Source organism: Sminthopsis crassicaudata, chromosome 4 (genome assembly GCF_048593235.1).
Source record: "Sminthopsis crassicaudata isolate SCR6 chromosome 4, ASM4859323v1, whole genome shotgun sequence".
Taxonomy (NCBI): domain Eukaryota; kingdom Metazoa; phylum Chordata; class Mammalia; order Dasyuromorphia; family Dasyuridae; genus Sminthopsis; species Sminthopsis crassicaudata.
This window is the reverse complement of record NC_133620.1, coordinates 397081656-397097946: the sequence shown is the minus strand read 5'-3', so window position 1 is coordinate 397097946 and position 16291 is coordinate 397081656. Positions and strand designations below refer to the sequence as shown.

The following is a 16291-nucleotide window of genomic DNA, read 5'->3' as shown; positions in this document are numbered from 1 at the left end:
TACAATTTTGGGCACATAGTAAGTACTTAATGCTTTTTTATTCATTCAACTAAAATTTTGAGAGATATCCTGAAATATTTAGACTTATTTCCAGGATAGACATTACATGAGCTCCTAGGTTGAGGATTTAGGAGCTGCCAAGGAACAGAACTTATAACATCTGAATAGGAGGCATATTTAGGGTCCAGTTTAAAATCTTTTTTGAAAAAGGACAGTAAATTTAAACACTTGTTAGTAGACATACATAAAATAAAATTAAATCAAATTTCCCAGGGATTTTTATTTCATCATGAAAATCTATCTAGTTGTAGTCTCATTGAGTAAAAAAATGATTTTGCATTTGAAATATTTAAGTGAAATACCCTTCTTGCTTTGTAATTTCTGGAGTGTAAACATCATAAGAGATTGCTGATATAATAGTAGGCTCTTCTCCCATACTGAAAAACTGGCTGCTAAGTGACAGGGAATTCTGTGAAAGTAAAGGAAAAACTTTTGATTATCATGTATTTTTATTTTGAAATTACAACTTAAACTTCTATAATTTCAGTGTTATATAAAATGTTCTATAAGAAAATATTTTTAAAACAATAGACTTTTAACATAAAAGCATGTACTTGAAAACTGCTAATTTGGGAATAAATTCAATTAGTTTATAGTTTATTCCATCAACAAGAAATAAAAATAATTTAATATTTACTAGAAATTATTAAGCTTTTGTATATTTCTGAGAAGTACTTTGTTTTCTTAGCCTGTTTCTCCTACTTCAAATAGTTGGTGGAAAGAAGCACTGGGTTGATTGAATCATAAGGAAAGTTTGTGATGGGATGCTTCACAATCTATCCAACTATCCAAACAAAATTTTTTGCTTAATTGCTGAAATAAACAATAGTGTTTTTAAACAATTAAAATCTAGAATACTGACTAAACAGGGAAATGATTAAAGACTTTAAATATGAAAGAGAGAAGGTAAGAAAAAGAAGAATGAGGGTTGACCATACAAGAAGTTAGCTAAATGGAAGAAGTATATGCCTTTTAATTTTATTTCATTAGGACTATATATTTAAAGGCATAAGGAAGATTATATGTCATCTAATCTAGCAGTCTCCAAAGCAGAGTGTATACACATTCAAGGAATTATAGAATTATTGATGGGAAGATATAATCAATTAATTGAAGGGTCAGAAGATACACTGGAAGTTGTCTCCCATACAACCCTTCATGACTTTTTTTGATCCATCATGTGCCAATATCCTCCATTCTGATCTGCCTTCTATGGAAGCTCTTAGTATCTCCCCTTCAATATTAGGCATTGTATTTGGGGTTGTTATAATCTAACTTCAACCCTGATATTTATGCAAGAATTGCTTTCAGGGAAATACTTTCCTATTATCTTAGTATACTTATGTACTCCTTCCTTGCCAAATCATTTTCTGACTACAGCTAGTGAATGTTGGCTGACTACATATGCTGGGCAGTAGCCAGTATATCTCCATTTTTATTTTTGGTGAAACAGTATGAATCAATAGGATGAAGAAGTATAAATGAATTCACTACCTTTTTGCTCCAAGCCCATTTTTCCTTCTTCCTTTTCCTACTCCCAATTCCCTATTTCTGTCTAGGATACTACCATTCTGATAGTCTGCCCCCAGGTTCACATCCTGGGAGTCAACTTGGATTCCTCATTCTCTCTCATCCTACTTATTCAATAAATTGCTAATTCTTATAATATCTACTTTCATAAAATCTCTTCCATCCATCTCCCTTCTACTTTCACAGCCATCACCTACTTTGGGTCCTCATGATCTTTTGCCTGAAGTATTGAAATAAATGTTTTGCCCTTCCTCAAGTCTCTCCTTCCTTTGATACATCCTTCATACAGTTGCCAAAGTGATTTTTCCTGGAGTTCAGACCTTTACTCTTCTATACAATAAATTCCTGTGGTTCCTGTTGACTCTAGGATAAATATAAAGTCCTATTTGGCATTTAAAGTCCTTCACAAGTTGGTTTCAACTTGTTTCTCCAGTGTTAAGATAAAACATTCCTCCTTCCTACTGCTTAGATTAGCCAAATTGATCTTCCTGCTCCCTATCCCAAGATATTTTTTTTTCTTTCCTATATCTTTGCTTTGGCTTTCTCCCATTATTGGAGTTTATGGTAAATATTTCCCACAGAGAAATGAGAATTTTGATGTAAAGCTATTTTGTTCACTATTAAGATTTATTATTTTATTTTGCATCTTTAAATTTAAAAAAATTAAAAATTCATGTTTGATTACCTACATTGATCAAATTAAATGGATAATTAAATACTAGCAGTTATTATTTATAAAGCCACCCTAATTCCCCAGGATCAATAAGGTAAATTTTAAAAAGCAAAATGATTAAGCTCATTTTTAATTCATCCTGGTTTATAGTCCCTGTGCAAGAAGCAGTTAGTGAAATCAGAAAGGGAATCAACATAGTAATTTCCTATATCATACAACAGCTTTCTGGTTATCTCTTAGCAAAACATTTCAAAAACTTGCTAAGATGTTTGACAAATAGAGGCCTTCCAAATTTGCTGACTTTTTCTGTAACAACAAGTAGCTGTCAGTAGTATTCTGTCTATTAGATATCTGTATATCTATACCAATTTTCCATAACTATCAAATAAATATATAATATATTCTTTCAAGACACAGTTATATACATATACATCAGTATGTTTTTATGCATGTACTTGTATAAGTACATAAGGCTGAAGAGGGATGCTATAATCTAAGTACTAGATTCACTAAAAAAAAAAAAAAGTAGTTGGAGACCACTAGATAATAGATAAATGTAACCAGGATCTGGATAATCTATATGGATTTAAAGGAACCTTGAAGAAATAAATGTTGCTGAGTTAGTGTAAGAAGGTTCTACAGATGTCAGTGAGGAGCAAGGAGGATATTTACTCTACTCTCCACGGAGAGTGAAAAATGAGAGGATAGGGTTCTAGGAAGATGGTGGAGAAAGTCAGCAAATCCCAAGCTCTCCAGATTTCCCCCACAAAGAAGACAAAATTGTACCTCAGTTGTAAACATAGAGCTGCTAAAAACAAATAGGAGTTGGGTCAGAACAGTGGTCCGCCTGGAACAAGAAAAGAGGATGCAAAGAAAGATATCAGGTTTGGCCTCTGTGAAGTGTAAATGCTTTCATGCTATATCCATTGAAACAGCAAGCTGTGAACTCTGGGGCTAGCCGGGTTGGGACTTAACCTCAGCCTGTGCCATAGGAACTTTCACATCCTAGAGTATTATGGGGATTCAGGCATCAAAGTCAGGAAAGACTGAGGGAATTTTTTGCTAATAAGGAATGCCAATTTTAGCTGTGTTGAGAGACATGGCTTTAGAGCAGGAACCAGCACTTGCTGGTGACTGTAGAAGCAGTGGGGCAGGGACACTGCTGCCTATGGGCACTTACAGGAGAGTGGACTTCTTGGTTTTGTGTTCCAAGACAGAGGAGAGAACTGAGGGAGGACCTGAGGCATCCACATCCCCAGTAGAAGTGATTACAACCAACCAACTCTTTTTTTAAAATGAGAAGGCAAAGGAGAAAGAACTAGGTTCATCTTCAGAGGAGAATATTGAAGTCAAGAAAAGATTCTCCTATCCCAAAGGCAAAAAGTTACCTGACCCAAAAGAATTCATGGAAGAACTCAAAAAAGACTTTAAAAATCAAGTGAGAAAGCTTCAGAAAAAAAAAACAAAGAAAAAAAGGACAATCAAGAAAAATAAGATTATAGAGAGGAAAGCAAATCCACTAGAAAAGGAGATCCAAAATCTTAAGAAAGAAAATGACTCTGAAAATTAGAACTGGGCTAAAGGAAACCAACAAAGTTGTAAGAGACTAAGAAATAATAAAATAAAATATAAAGAACTAAAAAATAGGAGTTATCTCATAAGAAAAACAGATCTGGAGAACAAATCAAGCAAGAATAAAAAACATAAAAAATAAATGGACTACTTGAGAAAAAAAGAACCTAGATACAATAATACAAGAAATAATTAAATAAAATTGCCTTAAACTGTTGGAACAATGGGCAAAGTAGAAGTAGAAAAAAAAATCCACCAGTAGCCACCTCAAAAAATTCCTACAAGGAAAATCTACAGGAATATTACTGAAATTTAAAACTCTGAGATCAAAGAGAAAATTTGACATGCAAAAACAATTTAAATATACAATCTGAATCACATAGGACCTATTAGTGGCTACAGTGAAAGACCATAGGTCTTGGAATATGATATATCAAATATCTAAAGAACTAGGTTTGCCACTAAAAATATTATATCCAGCAAAATTAAGTATCATCCTGAACAACAACAGCAAAAAGTCATTCAATGAATCGTCAGATTTTCAGGATTTTTGTGGCAAATAAAACTGGACTTAATAGAAAATTTAACATATGAGTTAGTATCAAGATTAATTGAAAGGAACTTACAGAAAAAGTGTTTGTATTTTCTATGTAGAAATGTAAACCATGTCTTTAAGACTGTGTTTAGTCATTGGCAAGTTCAAAAAAGACTGCAGTAGAGCTGAGTATGATGTAATTCTAATAAGTAAAACTATGTAGGAAAAGGTAGAAACAGGAATTAAGTTGTGCAAATGAAGTGTAAGAGCAAGAATCAACAGAGAAATTAGATAGAGGAAGAGGGCTGGTAGTTCTGAAATCCTACTTACATAAGAAATGGTTTAAAGAGAGAACAATACATATATGTCTAGAAGGACATATAAAACACTCCACAATTTACAAAGAAAAATGAGGGAAAAGAGAATAGGATAAGATGGAGAACTGAAAGGTATTTAGATTAATGAGAATGGGATAAAGAGACAAGGAAATGCTAGTGGGAAAGGATAAGGAGGGGGGAAGAAGATCGTATGTAGAAATACAAGAGTTAGCTGGGATAGTAAACAAGATATGCACAAATATGATAATAATGATCAGGAGGAGGATTTATTAGGAAAAAAAAAGCAGGGTAGTATTCATCTCAGACAAAGTCAAAGTAAAAAGTACCCTACATTATGCAAGCTATCTTAATAGTTTTAGATGTATGTGTATGTAGGTATATATATGCATATGTATATATCTGTGTGTGTTTGTGTGTGTGTGTGTATGTGTGTGTATCTGTCTATCTACCTATCTATCTATCTATCTACCTACATAAATATATTTGTACTTAACTGTAGGCTGCTTGGAGGATGTGGGTGAAAGAAAGGGGGGAAAAGAATATAATAAAAACTGCACAGCAGAGAACAAAAGAAAACCAACAAGGAAACAAAGAAAAGAGACATAGTTCTGAATGCAATGTCTATTATTATATAAGTTTTCTTCAAATGGATATTGTTACATATTTTGAAACCTTTTATATTTTGCTGCATACATAACAATTTTCTTTTCCTGACTTTTCTTCTTTTTCTCTTTTGTATTCAAATTTTAAATAAATTCATATTTTAAAAAAATGATGGAAATTATATCTAGGAATGTAAGATTAGAGAGAGCATGGCCTGGGATGAGGTACTTTCTGGGGAGGTCAGAATATGGAAGGAAAGTATGACAAAAAATTCTCAAATGATAGAAAATGAATTGCTTCAAAATCTTAAAATTTCTCAAAGTTCTGCTCCTAATTCCCTGAATTCCTTTCTCCACCATATTCCAAAAACCTTCTCGCTTGGAATTTCACTTGGAATTAATTACTCTAGAGATGAAGAGCAGGTTCAGCAGAAAAGATCCAGTAGGAGAATGGAAATTCAAGAAATTGTAATCTCAGAAATTTAGAATTCAAGATATTAGAGGTAAAAGCAATTTTCAGTGATAGTTAAGTTTATTTTAAATATTGGTACTACCAATATTGGCACCAATGGCAAGGATTGGTGTGACAAAGAAAATCATGAGACAGATATAAAAGGATGTGGTATCATCAGGAGTACATTAGATTTCATTTAGCTTGAAGAGTAAGGACTATAGTATGAGGATAAAGGGCAGTTTGCAAATAACAAAGCAGGCATTCTAGAGGATCCAATGGGACAGATTATTGAGAGTAAGCAGATGAAGTAGAGGGTATGGGAGTATAAGTAAGGATAGCAAGAGGAAGGTATTTTCGCCTAGGAAGACAATCATTTTGGATGATAGAAATTAGAGCAAGGACAGAGTAGTAGTATTCCCTAATCAATAGAAATTTAAGAATAAAGTGCAGGCTAAATGTCCACTTGTCAGAGAAGTCTTAAGAGAAGATTTTTGTGACTGGCCTCTAAACAAGAGTAGAAAACTTTTAAAATTGTACCCAATTATAACATACTGTCACTCTGATTCACTTCAAAAGAAGATCATGTAGGTGTCTGTTGACTGTTAATAAAATGGTTTGAGGGTGAACAAAAAGGATTCTTATCAACCATTTCTTTAAAAATGTAATTTCCTTTAGCCACATAATATAGATTACCAAAAAATGATAAATTTTAATGATTAATGTAATGTAAGAGTAATGTAAGTTCAGATTTACTGCTCAGACAATGTTTTTTGAGGACAATTTTTATTGTCTATAGTAGCAGCAAGATAATTATATTTCTGTATGTTTAGAAGATTTTTACATGTTTAACCTATATTGGATTTCTTGCTATCTAGGGAAGGGGGGTAAGGGGAAGTAAGGGAGAAAAAAAATTTGGTTTTGCAAGGATGCATGTTGAAAATTATCTTCGCACATATTTTGAAAATAAAAAGCTATCATCAAAAAAGATAATTATATTTCTGAAAATGATACAGAGTGTTTCCACTTACAATTGAAGGTTGTGATGCATTGCTGGATAGCTCTTCAGGACTTGCATTTTCTGGATCATATATCCACATCACTATGTTCTACAATGTAAAAGATAAGATTTTGGTACTTTTGAAAAATGCCATTAGTATTTTCCCTCAAAATGTGAATAAATAAATGGTAAACAAATGGAGATTTCAATAATGTGAGGAGTTCCTGATAAGAGACTTCCTCTGCCTCAGATCAGTAGCCTTTCAGCAATGGAAACTTTTAGAAAGTTGCTTAGATACTGAAGGTTAGATGATTTGCTCAGGGTCACAGAGCCAGCATGTTTGAATTAGGACTTTGAGTCTTCCTGACTCAAAATCCAGTCATCTATCCATTACATTATGCTGCCTCTCTGACATGTATAATTCTAACAATATTTTAATAGAAAGATTAAAGTTAATAGTAACATTTTAATTTTCAAATGAGAAAATGATTTCTCACATTGAATTATATAGCTTTACATAAAAATTATCCAATACATCTTAGTCTATTTTCCCGTTTGCAACTAAATGATAAAAATGGGTATCCCAGCTCTAAATGTCAACTTTGATTAGGCTATGTTGCTGTTCAGAGAAAGTTATAGAGTATATAGATTGCAATGTAAGATGAATCCTGAGATATGGGACAAAATATAAAAAGAGAAGGGCAAGAAATCAACTTTTTGATAAAAGCTAATTATCTACTTATACATCATAGAAGCAAAATATAATGAGTAACTGGAATATGAAAATATGTTAGACTATCACATGGATTAAAAGGGCTTCTTGACTTAGGAAATACTGGTATAAAAGTAATACACCTAATGATGTGCTTGTGAAAGAAAGAAGTAAAATGATGGTATTGAAGATTTACAGGCAAATCTTTATACACTGATCTTTGTGTTTCTTTATGACTTACCAAATATTAGTACAATTAATATTTTATTGCATTTTTAATATATGTGGCTTTCCCCCTATGCTTTTGGTCCATTTAAAAAATAGACAGCATAATGGGCTATTAACTGGGGCCCAATTCTAAGTTTTAGTCCCAAGCATTTGTTCTTTAATCAGTTTTTATCAGTTCTTCGGAGGAGTTTAAAGTGAAATATTTAGACTTTCTGTTTTAGACTATTATTGTAAGGCAGGGGCTTTCAAACATTTTTGGTGTCAAGACTACTTTACACTGTTCAAATTATTGAGGATACTAAAGAGCTTTTATGTTAGTTATATGTATCAATAGGCATTATATTAGAACCTTAATCTACTTAAATATTTATTAATTCATTTAAATAAGTTCACTACATATTAACAAACATATTTATGGAATATATGGAAAATATATTTCCCAAGACATAAATTAGTGAGAAGAGCAGCATTATTTTACATATTTCTGCAAATTTCTTTAAGATCTGGCTCAATAGAAGACAGATTTGCATATTTGCTTCTGCATTTAAACTGTTACTTCAGTTGAACTACCTAAATGTGTCTCTCACAGATATGTGTTGGAAGAGGGAGAAGTCTTTCAAGAACAAATAATTTTGATAGTTTTGATCCTGAAAGGGTCTTCGGGACCCTAAGTGCACCATGGATCACACTTTGAGAACTGCTATTGTAAGGCACTGCCAGTTTTTTATGTATGCTCTAGACACAGATCCTTTAATATTTTAGCCAGTATCTGATAGACTATGGAAACCATGTCAGAAGCATGTAGAGTTGGCTGTAACCTTGTAACCTTGTTGTAGCAAGTGAATCCAGTGTCCTATCTGATTCTTTCTGAAAACTTATTCTAGCTTACTGGTATTCAGACTTTGGCTCAGATATTCCCTGACTTCATTTTAAAATCCCAGTCCTGAGCAATGTGCTTTCCTGTCCGAGTTGATCTTAAATATTGTATTCCTAAATAGATTTCAGTTAACTTATCCTTGTATCTTATCTTCCTTCTTCCTTCATTTGAAATAAAAAAAAAAAATAAATTTGGACAAGTAGTAACATTCAAATATATAAACAAATATATAAATAATAAAAAAGTTAAAACAAACCCAAAAAGTGACTTTAAACTCTTTGTACATGTAACTATGTAAATGATTACAATCTATGTCACTAGAGATCAGTGTCAATCAAAAGATAAGTCTCCCTCCTTTTATTTTAGAAGAAGATATACAGCAGCTAGCATTTCTATAGTGCTTTAGAAATTTGGTCTCATTTTATCCTCTAAATAATCCTGAGAAATAGGTGCTATTGATTCCTATTTTATATAAATCCAGAAACTGAGTCAGAGGTTAAGTGAAATTCTCCAAGATCACACAGCCAATAAATGTCCAAGGCTAGATTTGAACTAAGTCTTCCTGACTCCAGATCTAGTCTTGAAGCTACCTAACTGCCTAGATGATATATTAGCTAAAATACTGAGAGAGGTAAGAAATGAGCAAAGTGCTTGGGAAGAGAGAGGGAAAAGGAAGGAAAGTGGTGGAGAGGGGAAAAAAAAAAGTTAGGGGAAGAGGGAGAGGAAGTTTTAGGATCAAGGAAATCAGACTAGGATGGACAGATAATGCTCAGAAATGAAATTCTGAAGAACCAAAAAAAAAAAAAAACAGAAAAAATGGGATTTGTCAGAAGAAACTATTGTAGATGCAAAGAGAAGTAGCAAGCCAACTTAAAAGAGTGAAAAAAAGAGAAATGTACAAAAGATGAATTTCAGAATTAGAAGGGACTGGCAATCATCTCCAGAAATATATAGAGAATTGACTTTAATTTATAAGAAATCAAGCCATTCTCCAATTGATAAATAGTCAAAGGATTTGAACAGACAATTTTCAGATGATGAAATTGAAACATTTCCACTCATATGAAAGAGTGTTCCAAATCACTATTGATCAGAGAAATGCAAGTTAAGACAACTCTGAGATATCATTACACACCTGTCAGATTGGCTAAGATGACAGGAACAAATAATGATGAATGTTGGAGGGGATGTGGGAAAACTGGGACACTAATACATTGTTGGTGGAGTTGTGAAAGAATCCAACCATTCTGGAGAGCAATCTGGAATTATGCCCCAAAAGCTATCAAAATGTGCATACCCTTTGACCCAGCAGTGCTACTACTGGGCTTATATCCCAAGGAAATACTAAAGAAGGGAAAGGGACCTGTATGTGCCAAAATGCTTGTGGCAGCCCTTTTCATAGTGGCTAGAAGCTGGAAGATGAATGGATGTCCATCAATTGGAGAATGGTTGGGTAAACTATGGTATATGAATGTTATGGAATATTATTGTTCTGTAAGAAATGACCAACAAGAGGAATACAGAGAGGCTTGGAGAGACTTACATGAACTGATGCTGAGTGAAACGAGCAGAACCAGGAGATCATTATACACTTCAACAATGATACTGTATGAGGATGTATTCTGATGGAAGTGGACATCTTCAACATAGAGAAGAGCTAATCCAATTCCAATTGATCAATGATGGACAGAATCAGCTACATCCAGAAAAGGAATACTGGGAAATGAGTGTAAACTGTGAGCACTGTTTTGTTTTGTTTTGTTTTGTTTTGTTTTTCTTCCCAGATTATTTTTAGCTTCCGAATACAATTCTTCCTTTGCAACAACAACAAAATTCGGTTCTGCACATATATATTGTACCTAGGATATACTATAAGATATTTAATATGTATGGGAATGCCTGCCATCTAGGGGAGGGGGTGGAGTGAAGGAGGGGAAAAATTTGGAACAGAAGGCAGTACAACAGATAATGTTGTTTAAAAAACTACCTATAAATATGTACTGTCAAAGAAAATGTTATAATTATAAAAATTAATTAAAAATTAAAAAAAAAAGAAGGGACTGGCAAGGGAATCCAACTGTTCCCCTCCCCCATCATATTAGAAATAAAAGGAGAATCCAAGAAGGGATATGTCCTTTCCTGGCTTGTGACCCATACCAGCCACTGAGCAGCAAAATCTCTTATGTTACTACCTATGAAGCTGTATGAAAGATATTGTCTGGTACCTGGAATAATACAGAAAGTTTTTGGAAACTATGGAGTTGGTAACTGTTGTTGGTTATTTGAAGATGATAGATGAGTAGCTTGTCCATCTGGCTCATCCTGTGTACTCAAGAAAAAACTGGCAAGTGTGAAGACAGCAAAGGCACTGTGGACAAATCCCAATGTTGGTATAAATAATGGTAATAATACATGGTGGAAACTATGGAGTTGCAGAACCGTGTGATTTAAATTTTTTGCAGCATGGTGATAAATTCCTGAGTCATAGAGATTCCAGGGTCCTGAAAAAGTTGAACAAGAACAATAATCTAGCAAAAAAAAAAGGAAGCCTTTTGACCTTTGGTTCCTCAATCAAGTTAACACTTCAAATACTGGAACCCTGAAGTTGTAAGAATGAGAATACTCAAGGTAAATGAGGCTAAATCTACTATCAAGTTCTAGATGAAAAAAGTGATATAACTGGCACCTGCTGTTAGCTATGTGAAGACGACAGATAAAGAACTTGTCTACAATATCCATCTGGTGAGCTAAAGAAAAAACTGGCAAATGTCAAGGTATTATACAGCAAAGATACTGTGGGCAAAATCCAATATTGATATAAATCATGACAGAATATACATGGTGAAAGGTGCTAAGATTTTGTTTGGGTGATGGATGGGCTGATGATAACTGATCACAGAAGGAAGGCAAAGTTCTTTGATTCATAATTTGTTACTTTTTTATGAAAAGGGCAGTCCTTTTACACTGTGAAAGAGAACAAATGATTAACAAGGATGATATCTATGGCTAGATGAAGTACAATCTCAGTTCTTGAAAGAATTAACAGATGTGATTGTTGAGCCATCCTCATTTATATTAGGAAGATCACCAAGGGGAATGGTAATGGAACCAAAAGATTAGAGTCCAAATTAGTATGTCCAAATTTTTGAAAATGGAAGACAACTAAAATTCTAAAAATTTCTAGACTTGCCTTTGATTCATGGTAAATTCTAGAACAAATCATTAAAATGAAAAATAGTGAATCTAAAAAAGGAAACAAAACTTTTAAAAAGCCAGTTTGGCTTTCTCAAGTAAAGATAAGACTAATTTCATTTCCTATTTCAGCAGCATTATTAAACAAATAGGTAGGGGGAATGTTTTGAAAATGATTTACCTAGACTAAAACAATCCTTTTGATAAGGTGTTTCATGCTTTCTTATAAAGAATCAAGAGGGATATGGATTAAATGATGAATTAGATGGATTCAAGAATAGGTTGGATGGCTAAACTCCACAGAGCAGTTCTTGATGGTTCAATGTCAACATGGTAGGAGGGTTCCAGTGGAATGCTTCACTGTGGAGAATGGATCTGTGCTTAGCACTGGGTTGTTTAACATTTTTATCAATGACTTGGATAAATTCATAGATGATATACTAATCAAATTTATAGATGACACAAAGCTGAGAGGGATAATTGATACAGCAGGTGATAGAGAGAGGATCTTGACAGGATAAAGTATTGGGTTAAATTTATTAAGAAATTCAAGGTGGATAAATATAAACTTTTATATATGTACATGTAGGTACTAGTAACATAATGGATCGAGTTCTGGGACTGGAATTTAACACTCTTCTTCCTACACTGAAATTTAGCCTCAGACACTTCCTAGCTATGTAACCTTAGGCAAGACATTTAACTCAGTTTGCCTCAATTCCTTTATTTGTAAAATAGGCTAGAGAAGGAAATGCTAAACCACTCCAGGAACCCTACCAAGAAAAATCCCAAATGGAGTCATGAAGAATTGGTCCTGACTGAAAAAATAAATGAAAAACAGTAGCACTTGTGTGTGTGTGTGTGTGTGTGTGTGTGTGTGTGTATGTACTTCAAAGGTTTATGATAGGGAGGATATGAACAACACAGTTGTACTGAGAATGACTTTGAGGCTTTGGTGAATTATAATCTCAGTTTGAGTCAGCAATGTTTATTTAATGAAATTTTATGTCCTTACATGTAGCCAAATTTTGTAAAGTCTCCATACATAACTGATCTCCAGAGACTTATTATATTCATATTTTCTTAATTTAGTCCTTACTTTTTTTTCCCCTTTTTTGTTAAACTTGCCTACTTTTATTGTGGAAAGGAACAACTTGAGAATCTCCACTTTTAAAAAAAATGCTAACTTTCTCTATTTCACTTTTGCTTGAAAGGAATTAAGATACTGTGTTGTTAGGTGCACTTTCCATGTATTAGCTATGGTACTAAGTGTCGGGAGAGATAAATACAAGTAAAAAAGGTAAGTTTCTGCCCACAAGGAGCTTAAATTTGAGTAGGGGAAGCTCTAAATGGAGGACTAGAGTTGGAAATTGGAGTTGGAATAGCAGGCTGGTTTGGAAATGGCTGGTAAGCATATGGTATTCTCATTCCAAGTCTCATTTCCTGATACTGTTTTGACTGACTTGGCCTATGCTCAAAATAGGTTAAGGCCCAATTTCCTGGAGGGCATCAAAGTACAGCAAAGTCCTAGACCTTAAGTATTCTAGTGCATTTTACTTAGTGATAGGTCCACAGCTCTGGCTCTACTCCCAGATGCAAGAACTATTATCAAAGAACTTCCATTTTAGTAGAATATGTCAGAACTTATGTTCTTCTGCTATGGGCTTTAAAAACCTAACATCATTATCGTGCCACACAAGAAGTGAGAAATGAAGATTTAGTTTCCTGAAGCAAATGTCCACTAAGAACTGCATTGAAAAACAATAATGTCAAGGATAGAAATGAATAGAATATTCTGCCAGTGTAAAAGTAGGAGGAAGAGGTAGGACACCTAGGGTTAATTATTTGTAGTAAGTGTATGTATTTGGAAATTCTTTTGTAACAGAATATGTCTACAAAGTTTTCTAAATAAAATATGATTGAAGTGAAAGACAGTGATTTAGCCATTCTATTGTCTTAAACTTTATTACAAAGCATTAATCATGCAAAACAATCTGCTATACTGGCTAAGAAATAGTGGTAGATTAGTGGAATAGATTAAAACACCTCTGAGATACCACCTCACACCTCTCAAATTGGCTATTATGACAGAAAAGCAAAATGACCAGTGTTGGAAGGCATGTGAAAAATTGGAACACTGATACACTATTGGTAAATTTGTGAATTGATATGACCATTTTGAAGAGCAAATTGAAATTATGCTCAAAGGGCTATAAAACTGTGCATACCCTTTGACCTCAAAACACAACAACTAAGTCTATATCTCAAAGAGATAAAAAAAGAAAAGGTTCTATATGTATAAAAATATTTACAGCAATTCTTTTTGTAGTGGTAAAGAATTGGAAATCAAAAGGATGTCCATCCACTAAATGAACAAGTTGCAGTATATGATTGTGATGGAATACTATTAGGCTATAAGAAATGATGAGCAGGATGCTTTCAGAAAAACCTAAAAATGTATATAACTTGATGCAAAGTGGGCTCCTAAAAATATTATTCAAATAAATCTAGTGGACTCTTAATCATGGTTAGTTAAATTTTTATGATCTTATATTTGCAGCCATGGACTGAAATAGATTACATCTCTTTACTAGCAGTAAACAGTCTTGTTTCTCCATCACCACTCCCCCACCCTAACTCCTCCTCTTGGATACATACGGGCTAGTTAGCCAGATAAGGGATATTCTAGAGCAAGTCATCTTAAACTTTTTTCTACTCATGACCCCTTTTTGTCTGAGAAATTTTTATGAGACCCTAGTTGTGTAGGCATATAAAATAGATATACAAATAAAATAATTGATAATAAATAATAGTTTTGAGACCCCCAGATTCAATTATGAGACCCACTATGAAGTTCTAAAATAGCTTAAGAAGTTGGGTTTTAGAGAACATGAATAGAACCCTCTTTGTCAACTATCACATTGCCAAAGAAAAACTAAATCAGACTTTCAAATCCTATAGCCTGAAAATTTTTTTTTTACTATTGGGAATAATAGAAAGTATTTTGACAACATACCAAAAATATTTTAAGCAGTAATTTCCATTTCCCCCTGACATTTTATCTTTGTTTCACACTTTTGTTTTTTCCTCTCAATATAGCAATTACGCTATAGAATTAGAATTATGAATTACTATTCTAGAGCTTTAAAAAGAAAGTAATAAATATCTTTAAAAGGTATGCAAAATATAAAAATTTTACCTGAAAAGCTTTCTTTTCCACACAACTGGAAAAAAATTAAACATGTTTAAATAAACAGTAAATAAAACCCATGATATGCATCTACTTTGCACTTATACTTATGCACAAATATTATAAGGTCCTTGGATATATTTTCTTTAATATCAATTAAATTCACTACCAAATCTTCTTAAAACCATACAATGTTTAGTTCTATATAATTAATCAGATTACATTTATATTCCTCAGTTGGCTTTTGAAGTATTGCATTCATTGATCTTATTTACCTCCCAATTTCATCTTTCATTGTTTCAGACCATGGCCAGTTCTTTCTAGTCAAATTACTTCTTTTTGGTCCATACAAATGGCTTATTTCCACCTGAGCACTTGGCTTCAAAATGATTTTTTCCCCTGACATTCCTTTCCCCTTCCTTTACCAAATCAAAACCTAAACTTTCTTAAAGGTTCAAATTAAGCTTTGAATTTTCCATAAAGTCTTTGGGATTTTATGGAATTAAAATGGCACTATGAGACATCTATTTATGCTTTGCTTTGCAATTTCTCTTTTTATTTCCCATTTGAGGTATGATTATAATTCATTTTTAACAGCATTCCTGAAATTATGTATCCAAATTAATGATGTTTCTTTCAAAATTACTTTGAGAGACTTTTTACTTCCCCTACAGGTTTCCACTGAGAGACATTTTTAGAATTCTTCTTTTGAATTGTCTTTAAAATTCATAGCAAATTCATTTCAATAGTATCTCTGCTTCAACCACCAACTTCTTTAATGACCAAATTGTGTTGATTTCCTCTCCATAATGTATCTTCCATTTTCCCCTTTTCTCTACTCCCACCATTATTTTGCTCTGGTATAGTATTCATCACCTCATTCCTAAGCTACTAGAGTAGTCTAAACATTTTTCTTGTTTCCACTCTATCTCCTTTCCAATCTATCATCCACACAGTTGCCAAATTGTTATCTCCCAAATGTGAATTTAATCATGCTACTGGGCTACTGAAAAATCTTCAGTAAGGCTCTCCATTATCTGTAGGATAGTCTGTTATTTAAAGCCCTCCACAACCTGGTTCCTGACTTATCAAATATTTGTTTTCATCAATTATATAAAGACAAATTTTAATATTTATTTTTTAAAAATTGAGTTCTGAATTTTCTTGCTCCATTTCTCATCTTTCCCCTATGATGCATTTTGATATAGGTTATATATGTGCAATCATGTAAAAATATTTCCATATTAGCCATATAGTGAAAGAAGAAACACAAGGAAAAAAAATCATGAAAAAATAAAGTGAAAATAATATGCTTCAATCTAATCAGACTC

At 33.1% G+C, this 16291-nt stretch overlaps 1 protein-coding gene across 1 annotated transcript in view; it reads right to left on the bottom strand.

Annotated features, from left to right (window-relative positions):
• The window catches only part of LOC141539577 (cation channel sperm-associated auxiliary subunit epsilon-like), a 195247-nt gene that overhangs the window by 102302 nt on the left and 76654 nt on the right, over positions 1-16291 (bottom strand). Inside the window, 3 exon segments of the mRNA XM_074262549.1 lie at positions 363-469; positions 6793-6870; positions 14970-14994. Coding sequence (XP_074118650.1) covers positions 363-469; positions 6793-6870; positions 14970-14994 — 210 coding nt within the window.